Source organism: Camelus bactrianus, chromosome 12 (assembly GCF_048773025.1).
Source record: "Camelus bactrianus isolate YW-2024 breed Bactrian camel chromosome 12, ASM4877302v1, whole genome shotgun sequence".
NCBI lineage: Eukaryota > Metazoa > Chordata > Mammalia > Artiodactyla > Camelidae > Camelus > Camelus bactrianus.
Genome location: NC_133550.1, coordinates 16,243,965 through 16,262,817, shown reverse-complemented (window position 1 = coordinate 16,262,817; position 18,853 = coordinate 16,243,965). Strand labels below are relative to the sequence as shown.

The 18,853-nt window shown below is 37.7% G+C and overlaps 1 protein-coding gene and 1 long non-coding RNA gene across 2 annotated transcripts in view; one reads left to right on the top strand and one right to left on the bottom strand.

Annotated features, from left to right (window-relative positions):
- The window catches only part of LOC141579384 (uncharacterized), an 89,207-nt gene that overhangs the window by 41,100 nt on the left and 29,254 nt on the right, over positions 1–18,853 (top strand). The gene's annotated exons all lie outside the window — the stretch shown is intronic.
- The window catches only part of FAM186A (family with sequence similarity 186 member A), a 61,611-nt gene that overhangs the window by 16,062 nt on the left and 26,696 nt on the right, over positions 1–18,853 (bottom strand). Inside the window, exons 4-5 of the mRNA XM_074375900.1 lie at positions 7,712–12,207; positions 6,609–7,636 (exon numbers count right to left, since the gene is read on the bottom strand). Coding sequence (XP_074232001.1) covers positions 6,609–7,636; positions 7,712–12,207 — 5,524 coding nt within the window. The remainder of the gene's footprint in view (positions 1–6,608; positions 7,637–7,711; positions 12,208–18,853) is intronic.

Below are 18,853 nucleotides of genomic sequence, written 5' to 3'. Positions count from 1 at the left end.
TGTATTGCTAAGAAATGCTAACCATCATCTGAGCTGGTGGAGGGTCTTGCCTTGATGTTGATGACTTCTGATGCAGCAGGATGGTGGTTGCTGAAGTTTGGGGTGGCTGTGGCAATTTCTTAAAATAAGACAACAGTGAAGTTTGCATTCACTAACTTGGCCTTTCATGATTTCTCTGTAGCATGCAGTACTGTTTGATAGCATTTTACCCACAATAGAACTTCTTTTAAAATTGGAGTCAATCCTCTCAAACACTGCCACTGCTTTATCCACTAAGTTTATGTAATATTCTAAATCATTTGTTGTCATTCCAACAATCTTCCTAGCATCTTCATTGGAAGTAGATTCCATCTCAAGAAACCACTTTGTTCATCCATAAGAAGCAATTCTTCATCTGTTTAAGCTTCATCATAAGATTGCAGTAATTCAGTTACATTTTGGGGCTCTACTTCTAATTCTAGTTCTCTTGCTATTTCTACCACATCTGCAGTTACTTCCTCCACTGAAGTCTTGAACTGCTCAAAGTCATCCATGAAGTTTGGAGTTAACTTCTTCCAAACTCCTGTTAATGGTGATATTTTGCCCTTTTTCCATGAATCACAAATGATCTTTAATGTATCTAGAATGATGAATCCTTTCCGGAAGGTTTTCAATTGACTTTGCCCAGATCTATCAGGGAATTATGATCTATGGAAGCTACTGTATAGCCTTATGAAATATATAATAAGACTTAAATAATATATCTTGAAAGCTACAATTACTCCTTGATCCATGAGCTGCAGGATGGATGTTGTGTTATTGGGCATGAAAACAACATGAATCTCATTGTACATCTTCATAAGAGCTCTTGGGTGACCAGGTGTGTTGTCAATGAGCAGTAATATTTTGAAAGAAATCTTTTTTTTCTGAGCAGTAGGTCTCAACAGTAGGCCTAAAATATTTAGTAAACCATGTTGTCAATCTAAGCTTTGATAGAACACAGGTAGAGTAGATTAAGCTTAACTGAAGGGCCAAAGGATTTTTGGAATGGTAAATGAGTACTGGTTTTGACTTAAAGTCATCAGCTGCATTAGCCCCTAACAAGAGAGTCAATCTGTCCTTTGAAGCTTTGATGCTTTGGAGCCAGGCATTGACTTCTCCTCTCTGGCTATGAAAGTCCTAGATGGCATCTTCTTCCAATATAAGGCTGTTTGTTCTACAGTGAAAATCTGTTCTTTAGTGTAGCTACCTTCATTACTAATCTTAGCTAGATCTGGATAGCTTGCTGCAGCTTCTACATCAGCACTTGCTGCCTTGCACTTATGTATTATGGAGAGGCTTCTTTCCTTAAATCTCATGAACCAAGCTCTGCTAGCTTCTGGCTCTTCTTCTGCAGCTTCCTCATCTCTCTCAGCCTTCATAAAATTGAAAAGAGTTAGGGCCTTGCTCTGGAATAGACTTTCACTTAAGGGAATGTTGTGGCTGGTTTGATCTTCTATCCAAACCACTAAACTTTCTCTGTGTTAGCCATAAGGCTATTTGGCTTTCTTATCATTCATATGTTCACTGGAGTAGCATTTTAATTTCCTCCAAGAACTTCCTTTGCATTCACAACTTAGCAAACTGGTGCAAAAGGCCTAACTTGAAGCCTTTCTCAGCTTTCAACATGCCTTCCTCACTAAGCTCATTCATTTCTAGCTTGTGATTTAAAATGAGAGACGTGTGACTCTTCCTTTTACTTGAACACTTAGAGGCCACTGTAGGGTTATTAATTGGCCTAACTTCAATATTATTGTGTCTCAGGGAATAGGGTGGCCCGAGGAGAGGGAGAGAGATGGGGAATGGCTAATTGGTGGAGCAGTCAGAACAAACACAACATTTATAATTAAATTTGCTATATTATATGAATATGGTTCGTGGTGCCCCAAAACAATTACTAGTTTCCCCAGACACATGCGCACACACGTTTTGCTGCTTCTTGCTTCCTTTCGCTGCTCTGCTAGACACTCTGCCTTTTCCTGTCTTACTGACTTTACTGGTTAGTTCTTTGAGGCATAGTTCCAAGGTCTGGATTCCTAGAAGCTTTACTTAACTCTCTCTCCTCAGTCCTCTTGTACAGAGTTGGTAATATACCATCGTTGTTCTTTCCACACCATACTATATAATCCTCTGTTTGTGTGACTATCTCTGAGTAGATTTGTGTGCCCTCAAGGGAAGGATATGACTTATCCATTTTTGTATCCTTCCACCCTTCACCCCCTGGGCCTAACCCAGCCCCTGGCATGTAGTAGATATTTTAAAAAGTCAATGAATTAAATAAGTTGAATCCAATGTAGTCACCACAACATTTAGTATCTTTAAGGACTTTCCCCCATGTGTATGGAAATGAAATGTTTCATTATCAGTATCTGGTCTAATTTTACATTCACTCCATCATTACTTCTCGGGTTTATTACACTGATTATGTGGTAATACAATTCTAAAACTGTATTTCAGCATTTAAACATGGAATCTTTATTTACAGAGGTTCTACAAAACTTTCTTTATTCAAAAATAGTTTATATTATTATACTTTATATTATCTTTCCCATGTAATGTTAGTGTCTTCTTGACTCAACCATTTTTATTGTGAAATCTTTCACTTTTCAATGTTTAATTCCTGTTATACCTGTTGGTGATTTGATTATTATAACATTAAATATTAAAGAAGAGCTTTCTGGAAAAAATGAATTAATTGACCCTTGATAGGATTAAAGTTATAATTGTATAAATTAAGTATTGTTGTAACATGTTGATTTAGATATTTCAATTTTTAAATGATTTTACTGAAACAGGTCAGATCATGTCACTTAAGTCTTCAAAATCTTCAATAAATCTAAACAATTTAATTGACATATAAAAATTAAGAAAGTTGTTAAAGAACTCCCCCACAAAAGTACCAAGCCCATATAATATCAGAGGTGAAATCTGGCAAACATTAAAAGAACAGCTAATTTTTTAATTAAACTGTTCCAGAGCATAGAAAAAGATAAGCTTTCACATTTTAAAAATGTTACAAACTTAAAATTATACCGAAATTTGATAAAGATAGCACAAAAGAAGTAAATGACCATCCAAACTTACTAATGAATGTCAATGCAAAAAAAAAAAAAAAAAACCTAAATAAAATATTAGCAGATGTAACACATTCAAAGAAGGATTTATTCAAGGAATGCAATGGTAGTTTAAAATAATTAATTGTATTAGAAGATCTGAGGAGAAAATATTTTCTTTAATATGCATGAAAATAAAGTGCTGAAATCACACTTAAAAAATGTGATTTAAACAAATTTAACATAATTCAACATCCACTCTTGATTAAAAAAGAAATGAAACAGAAGGGGAGGGTATAGCTCAGTGGTAGAATGCATGCTTAGCATGCACAAGGTCCTGGGTTCAATCCCCAGTACCTCCATCAAATAAATAAATAAGTAAATAAACAAACTTAATTACCTCCCCCTCAAAACAAAACAAAAAGTTAGAATTTGAATGAAAAAAAGAAACAAACAAAAAAACTAAATGGGAATTTCAACCCAAAAGCCAATGTTTTTAAATGACAAATACTAGAAAGATGTCTACTATCACACTATATTTCTAGTCAATTTATATTTATATTTTAATAATTAATGAAAGAAGGACTTAACATTTCTCCACAGGAGTGGAGAAAATAAGTCCCCCTAAAAATGAAATTGACTGAAGTTAGAGATGTTTTATGACTTTTTCAGAAAGGAGAATATAAATATAAATAATCTTTTTTTTAATAGGAGAAAATAAACTTTATTATGTGCACATGGGGAATCCACATAATTGTGAGGAATTCCCTAAACAATGTTTTTAAATGTTCTTGAAGATGAACTTTTCCTAAAAAAAAAACATGGGTCCATAGAAAGGCACTACTAGCTGTTACTCAGGGAGAGTGAAATGAGCAAAGATGGCCTTGAGGCCATCAATATTTTTTAACATAGTTCTGAAGCTACTAACCAATTCAGGTAGTCAAGAGACAGAAATGAGATGCTTAAAAACTAGAAAATCTAGATGTAAAAAATCATTATTTGCAGGTAATATTGATTATATAGTTGGAGCTCAATATCAACTGAAAAACTTTCACATGCTTTTGAATACTGTAAGATGGCTACATAAAAAATTATATAGAGAAATCTAGCCTTCATTTGTACAAATAAGAACCAGTTAGAAGATATCATAGGAGAAAAGAGTCCATTTACAATGGTTACAGCAACAACAAAAATGGAAACTACCAGATCATACACTTATGGAAGAATATGCAAGATCTAGATGAAAACTTTAAAACGCTCCTGCAGGACACACATTCCAATTAGTGGGGGAAAAGTAGGTTATTTTGTAAAAAACTGTGCAATCATGTGGGAGAAAGAAGAAATCACAAGAATATCTTACAAGAGAAAGCTGTGAATCAAAGATATAAATATGAAACAAGTAAAAAATAATAACCAATCATAAAAATACTAAAAGAAACCTAAAAATAATTTTTTAATATTTCTCAGAGTGGAGAGGGCCTTCCTAAATAAGGCACAAAACATTATTAAGAATATTAATATAAACACATAAAAATCAAAATTTTCTAGAAAGCAAAACGTACCAAAAGCAGAGTCAAAACACAAGTGGAGGAAGTTTGACAATTTATAACACAGTTGAGGGGCTAACTTTCCAAATATTTCAACAGGTCCCACAAATCAATTAAAAAAGCAACTTGACAACCCACTTGAAAAATGGGCAAAATATTTGAGTAGAATCTTCACAGAAAATGAAAGCTCTTAAGAATGTGAAGATACTTAACCTAACCAACAATAAAAGTAATGCAAATAATAGCACTGAAATGCCATATTTTATTTATTACATTGGCAATGAACAAAAAAATAATATTTCATGTTAGTCTTGATGTGGGGAAATGCTCTTTTATAATGCTGATCAATATATATAAATTGTTACGACCTCTTTAGAGAACAATTTGACATTTTTGTATCATAATTACAAAATGCTTACCCTCGATCTAGAAATTCTACTTCTAGGAACACACATACATACATGCACACAAATGTATTGTACACATTGTTCATTGAAGTATATTTTTATAATCCAAAATTTTGAAAACAGTATAAATGTCCATCAGAGGTTAAGTAAATTCTGATAAATCCAGACTTTGGAGTACTATGAAGCTATGAAATGAATGAGAAGGCTCTTTATATACTAATACCTAAGTTATCTAATACCTAATATCTAACTTGTTATGGAAAAAAACAAACATCATAACTTTATTTAAAGTGGGGATAAAAGAGAATATTACCTTTCTACATATGCAGAAAATATTTCTGGATTGACATACATTAGTAGACCTCAGGGAGGGGCCCAATGGCCAAGAATAAGGCTATTAAGGAGGATTTTCACTCTACCATTCGTAAGTTTAAAATATTGTACCAAATGAATGTGTAACTTATTTTTTAATTTAAGTATAACAAAGAGAAAAGGCATAAGGGAACTGGAGAATGACCAGAAACATGTTATTTAAAATGCTCAAGTAGAAGAAAGTGTTTATATGTGAGAATAGATTTAAAAGACTGCGACCTTTCAGTCTGGAAAGAGAAAATTAAAGACAGGTATAGAGCAGAACATTTTTCAACAATTAGATTACTTAAGCTTTGAAATGAAAATTTGGAACTAGATCTTGGATAAGTCTTTCTTTTGCACCTTGTTGTTCCAGTCCTCAGTTTCCAAATGAATTCAGTCCTCAAAAATGTAAATTTCATAAGAACAGGGTACTTTATTTACTGCTGTATCCCTAGCACCTGGAACAATGCGTGCTGCATAGTGTACGTTCAATAAATACTTGTTGAGTTAATGACATAAATTATTCCTATAATTAATGATAATCTTTTCTATCATAGGTCTTAGTTTGGCATCTTGTAATTTTAGGTTAAAAAAATAATCTAACACAATATTGTATATCAACTATTAGAAAAAAAGAAAAAAAATTCTACGTTAAAAAATAACACAATTTAAAAATTTCCCAAAATAACAAGTTGGTAACCTCAAACACAAACGCTAAGAATGGTAGGCTAATTGGCCATTTCCCTGACCAATTTCTGATATTTACAATCTTAAAAAATCAGAACTAGAACCTGTTTCCTCCAGGTCACTCTAGCAGCAAGGCTGCAATAGCAACACCTGGTACATAATAAACCTGGCATCTCCTACTTTAAGAGTCATAGATCTTCTGGTGAACCCAAGAAGGTGAAAATAATTCAGATTAACGGGAAGCATTTCTAAACTTTTGAAGTTGATATTTTGGAGATCAACCATGATCAACAAAATATACCTTAGCATCTCTCCTAGAGATATAAATAGATTATAATGGAACATGTTACATGACATTTATTATTTCCTAAAAAGTATTATCTCCTTTGCTATCTTAAATATGCTTCCATCCCATATATATCTATAAAAGAATCTTTTAGAACATCTGATCTGACAAATATCTATATACTTATAGATCAATAGGGAGGATATTTGAAATTAGGACTAAACCAGAAAACTGGACACACAATATTTACATCTACCTTGCACGCTGGATCAGCCTATAGGCAATGTACTTGCGGAATAGGTATCTTAGCCGAACTGCGTCCGTATGAAGGGTCTCAATTATGAGATTCCTAGCCATTGAATGTAGTTGTGAAGGGAGTCCAGAAGCTTTTGTGGCCTGACTTAAGAGAATCAGGTTCTTCCGTTGAGCCTCCACATCAACAAAATACTTCTCTTTGAGCTCTTGAGGATAGGAAGTGGGTGCCATAATCTTGGGTTTCTTGGTACCTGAAACTGAAGTCAGAATCCAGGACTTATCTATGGGAGGGAATCGGGTTTTCTGGTCCCATTCAGAAAGTGAGGTCTGAGATGTCTTGGGTAGTTGAATAGTAAGAGAAGGTAGTGATGTTACAGGCTTCATGAGAGTGGGAAGTTCCCCCTTATCAGGGGTTTGTGATACTGGTGTCCTGTAATCAGTGAGACAAGACTGAAATGTTCTATGTTGTTCCATGGCAAAAGGATCTTGGGGTATCTGGATTTCTTTAGAAGTGTCAGAGACCTCTGATATTGGGAACTTCTTAGTGGTGAAAGGGGCTTGAGGTACCTTGAAATTTGGAGCACTGGGATGGACCAATGCTGATTTAGACTTCAGAGAAGAAATAATTGGCAGTCTTCCCTTACTTTTCTTAGAGACAGAAGAGGATAAATCTTTCTGGGGTTTTGCAGGGATTGAGGGCACCCATAGTGTTGGGGAAGACCCAGGGGTAGGAGGGATCCATAGTGAGGAAGCTTGCCCAGGAAGGGTCGCTGGTGCCAGATGCTGCCTAAGGGTAAAAGGGGCTTGTAGATAGGGAGATTGCTCATGGGTGGCAGGGGTCTGGAATACCTGAGGCTGCTCAGAGAGGGTTAAGGGTCTAGATTCCAAGAGCCCTCCAGGGATGGAAGAGGCCCCAGGAACCAAGGGCTTCCCTGGAGAGAGAGGAGCCCAGACACTGGGAATCTGTGCAGAGGTGGGTAGGACTCCAGATATAAGGGACTGTCTGGGGACAACAGGGAGCTTCGATATCTGAGGTGACTGGGAAATCAGAAGAGAGTCCTTAGATATGAGAAACTGCCTAGAGCTAAGAAGGGCCTCCAGTGCAAGGGGCTGCCCTGGAATGGGAGGAAACCCAGATATTAGGCTGTGAACTGGTGTTGGGAGCTGAACAGAGGTGGATTGACCCTGAGAAACTGGGGTCTGTCTAGAGGAAGGAAAAGTCTGTGGTGCCAGGAGCTTCCCAGGGTCTGAAGGAATCCTCATTCCTACAGATTTCCCAGGGGCAAGGGGGGCTTGTGTAAGAGGAGACCTTGATATCTGCAGAGGAGTAGAAGAGACCTCAAATATAGGGGACTTCTCAGCAACAGGAGCAGGTGATGCAGGAGACTGCTTAGGAATGTGAGGAGCACTTGCTGTTACAGATTTATCAGCAATGGAAAAGACCTCAACTCCCAGGGTATATCCTGAAGGAGGACCAACCAACCATCGTGAGGGCTGCTCATTAATGAGAGAAGGTCTAGATTTTAGACCCTGCTCAGACATAAGGGTAATACCCATGGAACGGGCCTGTCCTGGGGTGAACGGGGTTCCCAAAAGTTGGATTTGTTCTGGGGTATGGGGAGATTCTAAGTCATAGACTTTATCTGAGAGGAGAGGGGCCCCTAATTCTCCAAACTGTTCTGGAGAGAGAGAAACCTGCAATACTTGAGCCTGTTCTAAAGTGAAAGGGACCCCCAAACCCTGGGCCTGTTGAGGGGTGAGAGTGACCCCCAGTGCCTGGGCCGGCTGAGGGGTGAGGGAGATGCTTTGAGCCTGGGCCTGCTCAGGGGTGAGTGTGACCCCCAGTGCCTGGGCCTGCTGAGGGGTACGGGTGACTCTTTGAGCCTGGGCCTGCTCAGGGGTAAGTGTGACCCCCAATGCCTGGGCCTGCTGAGGGATAGGGGTGATGCCTTGAGCCTGGGCCTGCTGAGGAGTGAGTGTGACCCCCTGTGCCTGGGCCTGCTGAGGGGTGAGTGTGACCCCCAATGCCTGGGCCTGCTGAGGGGTGAGGGTGATTCTTTGAGCCTGGGCCTGCTCAGGGGTAAGTGTGACCCCCACTGCCTGGGCCTGCTGAGGAGTGAGTGTAACCCCAAGTGCCTGGGCCTCCTGAGGGGTGAGGGTGATGTCTTGAGCCTGGGCCTGCTCAGGGATGAGAGTGACCCCCAGTGCCTGGGCCTGCTGAGGGGTGAGTGTGATCCCCAGTGCCTGGGCCTGCTGAGGGGTGAGGGTAATGCCTTGAGCCTGGGCCTGCTGAGGGATGAGAGTGACCCCCTGTGCCTGGGCCTGCTGAGGGGTGAGGGTGACCCCCAATGCCTGGGCCTGCTGAGGGGTGAGAGTGATGCTTTGAGCCTGGGCCTGCTCAGGGGTGAGTGTGACCCCCAGTGCCTGGGCCTGCTGAGGGGTGAGGGTGACCCCCAATGCCTGGGCCTGCTGAAGGGTGAGGGTGATGCTTTGAGCCTGAGCCTGCTCAGGGGTGAGTGTGACCCCCAGTGCCTGGGCCTGCTGGGGGGTGAGGGTGATGCTTTGAGCCTGGGCCTGCTCAGGGATGAGAGGGATCCCCAGTGCCTGGGCCTGCTGAGGGGTGAGAGTGATGCTTTGAGCGTAGGCCTGCTCAGGTGTGACAGTGGTCCCCTCTGCCTTGGCCTGCTCAGGGGTAATTGGGATCCTCAGTACCTGGGCTTGTTCTGGAGTGAGAGATGCCTCTAATACCTGTTCCTGCTGAAGTTTGAAAGGGGTCTTCGATTTAAGGATCTGGTCAAGAATGAGAAGAGTCCTCACTGCCTGTGCCTGCTCAAGTATGTGGGCTGCTTCCAAACCCTGGGACATCTTAGAAGTAGGGGTTTCCTCCAACGCCTGAAAGTGATGAGAGGTAGGAGTGATTCCCAGTGTCTGGGTCTCCTCAGGGGTGAGATCAATTTCTATTGCCTGAGCCTGCTGAGGGGTAAGAGTGATGGACTTTGTGGGAGACTGTCCAGAAATAGAAAAGACCCTGGGTGAGGAAGAATCTGTGAAAGTGGGAGGAGTGATTGGTATGGGGTGCTGTCCTTCCTCAAGAATCTCTAATTTCTTAAGATTCCTTTTGAACTTTTTTGTTTGCTGTAACTGGAATGCATCTTTTGTTATGCTCTTCCACGTAGGAGGCAATGTCACTGAAGTTTGACTGAGAAACTGTTCTAGCTCTTCAGAAGTCTTCGTTTGATCCTTTGCTGTTTTCTGACTCTGCCTTTCATGGTCCTCTACCTTTCTCCTTGGCTTCTGCTTCTCCTCCTCTCTCTCCCAACTGCTTTCTTGCTCCAGGTGTCTCACTTCCTGAACCTGCATCATCTGCTGTCTTTTCTCCCTCTCCAAGAGCACCCCTTGCTCTTTTATTTTTTGCTTCCCTGCTTCCAGCTGCTGCTGCTTTGGCTTCTGATGCCCTTCTCTCTCCTCTTCCCCTTGCTTTTGCTTCTCATCTGGCTTAGTCTGCTTTTGCATCCTCTGTTTTTGCTGTTCCTTCCACACCTCTTCTTCTTGCCACTGTATCTGCCTCTGTTGCCTTTGCTTTCCCTCCTTCACTGGGAGCCATTTCCCTTCCTTCTCCAAATTCTGATTTATCGTCTCATAGCTCCTTTCTTCTTGCAAGTGGTGTTTGAAAATTGTACCAAAATTCTTACGTTGACCCTCTTGCAAATATTCCTCCTGTCTTTGTTTTTCCTTCTCCTTATGGTCTCTCCCTACTGTTGAGGCTACTGGAACATCTCTTTCACTTTCTATTTCAGTCAAGATCATTTGTATTAAATTGTAAGTTAGTGGGTCAAGGCTCTCATGTGAAAGTAAGGCACTAATTTCCGATTTTGCACTAATCGGCTTCTGAAAATGCAATCCTGGCATAAATGAGACTTCCTTTTTTTGTTTCATAGGTTTCTCTCCAACTTGTCCTGCATTTTTTATATCTTTGTATTTTCTCAAGATTTTTGTCACAGATTCAGCCACTTTTTGGAAATATTCCTCCATTTTTGTCTTTATGATTCCTAATTTTTCAACTTCTGCTATATTTAATAACAACTCCTCTTTTGGCACAGTCTTTTTATCCAAAGGCTTTCCTATGTTATCAGTTTTCTCTTTTAGGAATGCCATTATGGCTTTCTGAAATTCTTCTATGTTATTCTGTTCATTTTTGCTGTCTGGACTTCCTAGAGCTCTGGTAGAGTCTGAAGTCTCTTTAGTTGTCCTAGGTTGTGATTTAACAAGTTCATAAGACTTAACTTTCTTGTTGGAGACTAACATATCCTTCTCTTCAGTTTTTTCTTCTTTGCTTGCAGTGGTTCCTGGAGAGGTTTGGTGTTTCTTTCCTTTTGTTTTCAGTTTCTCATTGGAATAATCCAGTTGGCTCAACCTGAATGGTTCTGCTAGGCTACTCATCTTATGTTTGCCCTCTTTGTCTGTTGACTCAGTGGTAAGTTCCTCTTTATTCCCCGAAGAAATTTGGCTTTTGCTAAGTGAATATTCAGGTTTGGCCTTCCTGAGTTGTTCCCATAAACTACTTGTTCCACTTTTGCCACCTTGGCTCTTTGTGTCAGTAGAAGGGAAATCAGCAAGGGCATGTTGACTTTTTGATTCAGTGGATGACTTTGATTTGGCTTCAGAAAAAGATTTTATTTCTTTTCTCTTCTCTTCCAGTGCTGGTAACTCAAAGTGGTGATCAAGTTTGGTCCCTGCAACTTTGTGTTTACCTTTATCATCATTTGAACTTGATTCAGATGTTTTGGGGACAGGTGGACCTTTCACATGCTTTCCTTTCTGTGATTGATACTGATTAGTCTCATCTTTCTCATAGGCACCACCTTTCTTCTCTGATATCTTATCTTCAGTGATATCTTCAGAAGACTTTTTCTGTTTTTTTTCAAGTAAAGAGTATTGCTGGTCAGTTAAATCTGAAATCATTTCTGCTGGATCTATATATGAAATAGCTGAGTCCCACTTGATCCCCAAGAGTTTGGTCCCTTTTCTTTGGACCTCATCTGGAGTGTTTTTAAATTCTTTGGATAAAATGTTGTCTATACTGTCTTCTATGTGAGCTTGGCTAACGGCCATGGATGATTGTGGAGAAGGCTCAGATAACACTTCCAACGTTGATGTGGGCAATGCTTGGTGTTCTACACCTTTGGATTGAATGAGTTGTTCATATTTTTCTTCAGCTTCTTGAAGCTTCTGCTGAAGCATTTCATTTTTTTCACTGAGATCTTGTACTATCTTCAGGGAAATCTCTTTTTCTCCTTCACTTGTCTCATTTATGTACATATTGGCACTTTGGAGGTTAATAAATTTTACTTCATCCTTTAGTGTACTCAAAGCTTTAGAAAGGTTTCTTATTGTTGCTGATATATATTTAATAGCATTGTTTTCCAATTTATTGAACATTGCAGTACCTATGAGTTCCTGTAGCATATCTTGGATTTCTGAAACCTTTGTATTTGTTGCAAATTCATCACTAATCATCTGATCTGGTCTTAAAGCATGAGCTGCTGCAGGTCGCTTTATAACTCTTTCTTTCCAGGATTTCCATAGAGAACCTCTAAATGCTAGAAGATACAAAAAAAAAAAAAAAAAACCATAAAATAATGAGATTGCATTTCTTCTTTTGTGTTGTGCTCTGTCTATGGCTAAGCCTAAGGAATTTAGCCTAAATTAACAGGTAGACATAAGGTAAAGATTCATGAGGAAACTTTGGCCCCAAAATAAATAGTATTATTTTTAAAAGAATGACTCTTTTTCCACAATCAGCTAGAACTTCTTCCAGAGTTTAGGAGAACTCAGCTGTGCCTTCAGCTTACTTTCAGTTACAATTTTGGGATTAGATGTAATGTAAGCCAAAACTTTCCTTGGGTTTTGCTTATGTTTGGTGCTTTCCATTTTATTTCTTGGGTTTCTATCTTTCTTTTCTCCTTTTTCTACATCAAAGCTAAACTTGGTTCTTTCAAAAGGATCACAAAAGAACAGACAGAAGTCAGACATTTGAAGGGATTTCCAAAAGAGCTGAATGAGAAACTCAGCAATTTTTTCCTAAAAAAGCAATGGCAAAACTGAACAAAACTGACAAGAACAACCATTTTAGGACTTGGAAACTGACCAAAAGCATGCAATAAATTAAGAATAATTTATTCGAGAAAAAGTACTGAACCTCAGTAAGAACAATGGAAGTCTATGATCTTTTAGCCTGGAGCTACTTTCATCTCCAATTCTCCAGCCCTATGGCCTGCTAGTTCTATCAGGGTGAGGCAAGCTGTGAGGGCTGACAGCTCTACTGCCTGAGGGGGTTGATTTGATCTGGAGCAAAGTAATACTTAAACAGTATTTCCTTAACCCATACACAGATCCATTAGCAAAGAGTAGAAACCTTACTGGATTAATTAATGATTAGCTAATCATTGACTGACCACTAAGCTATGCTGACCCAAAGGTAACCCCTAGAATTTGGGTTTAAAGGGGGAGGGTATAACTCAGCAATAGTGAGCGTGCTTAGCATGCACAAGGTCCTGGGTTCAATCCCCAGTACCTCCACTAAAAATTAAAGTAAAATAAAAAATTAATTTAAAAAAGAGAATGAAAAAAACAAGCAAACAAACAAACAAAAATAAATAAAAAATACATAAAGAAACCTAATTACCTCTGCCCCCTAAAAAAAAAAGCAAAAACAAATAAAATTTGGTTTTAAAAAGAAAAATGAAAAGAAAAAAAGAAGGAAAAACTGAGCAGAGATATCAGTAGCTGCTCACTGTGGGGAATACAGACTCCACCCAGTTAGTCCAGGCAAGTCACTAAGAAAACAAACCAAAAAGGCAATAAAAACAAACTCTGGAGGTTGCAAGGAAAATCAAAATCCAGAGTTGCTACAATATATTATCTAAAATGTCTGGTTTTCAACATAAAAGCAGCATGCAAAGAATCAGAAAAATGTGACCCATACAAAGGAGGAAAAAGCAGTCAATAGAAATTGTCTCAGGGACTTGGGCAAGGAGGTGGGCAAGATGTTGGACTTACCAGAAAAAAATGACATCCAAAGAAGCAATTATAAATATGTTCAAAGAACTAAAAGAAACTATATTTTAAATAAAAGGAAAGTATAACAATTACTATAAATAGAACATATCAATAAAGAGATGGAAATTAGAAAACCAAGTGGAAAAATTAGAGTTGAGTAGTATAACAACAAACGAAAAATTCACTCAACAGCATATTTGAAATGACAGAAGGAAATAAGCAGCTAACTTGATGTTAGATTACAAGATATTGTCTTATCTGAAGAACAGGAAGGAAAAAGAAAAAAGAAAAATGAACAAAGCTTCAGAGAATTGTGGGACACCATCAAGCAATGTTCCAGTGTACAAGCAATAGAAGTCCCAGAAGAAGGGGAGGGGCATTAAAATATTTGAAGAAATAATGGCCAAATCATCCCAAATTTCATGAAAAACATTCATCTACACATTCAAGAAGCTCAGCAAATTCTAAGTAGGATAAACACAAAAAGATCCATATCTAGAAAGAACATCATAGTCAAACTGTTGAAAGCAAGACAAAGTGAGAATCTTTAAAGCAAAAAGAGAAAAATGACTCATCACAATTAAGAAGACTCATTAAGAACAGGGGAACCACAGAAAATTTAACAAGACACTTCTTAGCGGAAACAATGGAGGTAGAATGCAGTGGGATTATATATTCAAAGTGCTGAAAGAATAATATTGCTCACCAAGAATTCTATATCCAGCAAATCTATTCTTCCAAAAGTGAAGGTAAGACATCCATTCCCTAAAATAACACTCTTCTCAAAGTAGCATGCATGTACAACTCTCATAACGATCCTTACTTCATGTGTTTTTAAACACTTCCCTATATGTATTATAGGAGAGCTATCACATCTGTTTACTGAAATAACACTCCGGTCAAAAAGTAGCTTGCAGTGAACATTCACATATCCATAGCTGATACTGTGTTTTTAAACACTTCTCTAAATGTGTTACAGAATGTCTATCACATTCATTCCCTGAAATAATGCCCTTTTCGAAGTGGCATGCATCTACAACCCTTGTTTTTTTTAAAAATGAAGGTAAGAAATAATATATACTAATGGCAAGTAAGCATATGAGAAGATGCTCAATATTACTTGTCATTAGCGAATTGAAATTTCAATGAGATACTGTTACACACTCATTAAAACAGCCAACCCCCCAAAACAAACAAACAAACAAAAAACAGACAATAGCAAATACTAGCAAGGATATGGAGCAACAGGAATTCTTGTTTATTGCTGGTGAGAATGAAAAATGGTACCAATACTTGAGAAGACAGTTTGGCAGTTTCTTACAAAATTACTTAAAGAGTAATGTAGTCTTATCATATGATCCAGTAATCATGCTTCTAGATACTTACTCAGTTATGTCCACACAAAAAAAACTTGCATGAGAATGTTTACAGTAGCTTTATTCTTAATTACCAAAACCTGGAAGCAGCCAAAATATCCTTTAATAGGTGGATAAACAAACTCTGGTACATCTGTACAATGAAATAGTATTCAGCAGTAAAAAGAAATTAAGCTATTAAGCCACAAAAAGACACAGAGAAAACTTAAACATGTATTGCTAAGAGATAGAAACCAGTCTGAAAAAGCTATATACTACATAATTCCAATTACATGACATTCTTGATAAGTCAAAACTACAGGGACACTAAAAAAGCAGTAGTTGCCAGAGTCTTGGGGAAAGAGGGGAAGGATGAAACTCAGGAGATTCTTAGGATGGAAAAACTATTCCATATGATACTGTAATGGTGGATACGGACAATATACATTTGTCAAACCCCACAGAACTCTACAGTACAAAGAGCGAAACTTGAGGTAGGCAAATTTTTAAAAATAACCATCTAGGAGGTCAAAGGAGCCTAGGGAGGAATTCAGTCTATGAAAAGAGAATCTAACTGTGTTAGAAATATATGACACAACCTCACTGAAAGAAATGGTGGGAGTGAGGGGAGAGGGGGAAGAGTGTTGCTGACCCAAGTAACTGGAAATGAAAGGATTCTGTAAGAATGAAGGCAAAAGGAACTACATATGAGGAATGTACTCCAGTTCATAAATTATTTCCCATAGGGATATGGGTTAATAATTCTGATACTGCTATACGTGTATACTGGAACTGAGCAATTAAGTAAATGAATGGTAGAAGGTAGGAACAGATTTCTCATTGTTTGTGTAGAAATTTATTATGGCTAGAATGATCCATGTGATAATGGATTAGCATTAGAGACATCAAGAAGTACTCATGTTTAATTTAACATAGTTATAGATGATTTTACATATACTTTGAGATATGTATATATTCATGGGTTAGTACACATTTATTTATTTATTTATTTATTTATTTATTTATTTATTTATTTATTTATTTATTGCTCTGTCAGATGAGAGGGCTGAACAGAAATGACCCCAGTAGCAATGATCACACCTAGCAACCGGATCTTGGCTTTTAGTAGTATTCTCCAATTAAAAGAACTGGAAATTCTTGGGGAAATGGCAGATTCTAGGACTGGGGCAGGAAATATTCAAGATGAACTTGAAGCATCTTGTAAGTACCAGAAAGTAAGGAAGTACTAAAATATATACATAAATAAACCACATTGCTAGAGGCATGTCAAAGGGGCACAAGAACCAACTGAAAGAGGTCCTGATGCCCAAAGCTGGAACAACTTGACCTAGAAAATAAGGTAGTATTGGATTATAACCCAAAGTATTAAATATCTGTGAGTTTATTTTGATATAAATAAATAATTGAATAAATTAATAAATGAGAGAGAATAGATAAACTCTTGTGCATAAAAACTTCAAATAATTTATGTAGGTACTCCATCCTAGAGGAGGAGGAGCATAACTCTCCAATCCTTAAATGTGGGCTGCACATACAGACTTCCTTTTAAAGAGCACAGTATGCAAAATAAGGGAAAAGAGTAAATTTGCAGTGAAGAAACCTGACAAGCACTATTTTAGCTAAGTGATCAAGGTCAACATCAAGTCATAAATCGTTTGATAATATGTATCCTTGAAATGATATTGTGACAATGGTACTTTACCTCTGTGATCTTTCTCCCAAAACCTTACAAGCAGTAACCACAGGGGACCTAGAAAGACTATATTAAGACTGGACAAAATAGATATTACGAGCAAAAAAAAAAAATGGTTTTAGAGACAGTAAGGGACATTTTATAATGATGAAAGGGTCAGTTCACCAGGAAGCTATCACAATTATAAACACATGTACATCTAACATCAGAGCCTTAAAATACAGGAAGCAAAAACTGACAAAATAACACTGCTGGTGGGAATGCAGTTTGGTGCAGCCACTGTGGAAAACAGTATGGCGATTCCTCAAAAGACTAGGAATAGACTTACCATATGACCCAGGAATCCCGCTCCTGGGCATATATCCAGAAGGAACCCTACTTCAAAAAGACACCTGCACCCCAGTGTTCATAGCAGCACTATTTACAATAGCCAAGACATGGACACGGCCTAAATGTCCATCAACAGATGACTGAATAAAGAAGATGTGGTATATTTATACAATGAAATACTATTCAGCCATAAAAACCGACAACATAACACCATTTGCAGCAACATGGATGTTAATGGAGAATGTCATTCTAAGTGAAGTAAGCCAGAAAGAGAAAGAAAAATACCATATGAGATCGCTCATATGTGGAATCTAAACAAAACAAAACAAAACAAAACAAAACAAAACAAAACAAAACATAAATACAAAACAGAAACAGACTCATAGACATAGAATACAAACTTGTGGTTGCCAGGGGACGGGGGGTGGGAAGGGACAGACTGGGATTTCAAAATGTAGAGTAGATAAACAAGATTGCACTGTGTAGCACAGGGAAATATATACAGGATCTTGTGGTGGCTCACAGCGAAAGAGAATGTGACAATGAATGTATGTATGTTCATGTATAACTGAAAAATTGTGCTCTACCCTGGAATTTGACATAACATTGTAAAATGACTATAACTCAATTAAAAAAATGTTAAAAAAAAAAAAACCTGACAATTAAAGAGAAAAGTAACAATAATAGTTGAGTTCAATATCCCACTCTCAATAATGGATAGAACAATTAGATAGAAAATCAGTAAAGATATATGTAGAAGATTTGAACAACAATATATACCAACTGGAGAACACTCCACCCAACAACAGAGTATTCTTTTCAAGAGCACATGAAACACTGTCTAGAATAGATCATATGCTAGGCTATAAAACAAGTCCTAATAAATTTAAAAGGATTTAAAAAATACAAAGGATTGTTCCTCAATTGCAGTGTGATAAATAGATAGATTGGAGAGAGAGATAACATATAATCTCCTGGTTCTGCTTCCATGGTTGAACCCTGACTGATACATGTTCTTTTTTTCTTTTCTTTTTTTTCGGTAGGGGGAGATAATTAGGTTTATTTATTTATTTATTCTTAGAGGTAATACTGAGGATTGAACCCAGGATCTCCCACATGCTAAGCATGTGGCTCTACCACTTGAGCTATACCCTCCCCCCAAATCACATGCTTAATACAACACTAAAACCATGATCAATATAAGGAAAAAAATGATAAATTGATTGAGCTTCATCAAAATTAAACACTCTGGGGCTTCAAGGCACCATTAAGAAAATGGAAAGGCAAGCCACGCACTGGGAGAAAATATTTGCAAATCACTTTTCTGATAAAGGACTTGTATCCAGGATATATAAGGATACTCTTAAAACTCAATCATAAAAATAGGTAAGTATTTGAATAGAAGATATAGGGGTGACTAATAAGCACACGAAAAAGTGCTCAACAGCATTAGTCATGGGAAATGCAAATTAAAACCAAATGCAATACCACCTCACACCTATTAGAAAGGCTGTAATAAAAAAGACAATAACAAGTGTTACCAAGGATGTAAAGAAACTGAAACCCTAATACATTGATGGAAATGTGAAATGGTGCTGTCATTTGGGAAATCAGTTAAGAATTTCTTAAAGAGCTAAACATAAGTTTACCAGCAATAGACAAAAATGACGTAGAAATTCTACTAGTAGGTATCTACCAAAAAGACATGAAAATCTTATGTCCACACAAAAACTTATATGTGTGTGTTGATAGCAGCATTATTTATAAAAGCCAAAAAGTGGGACCAAT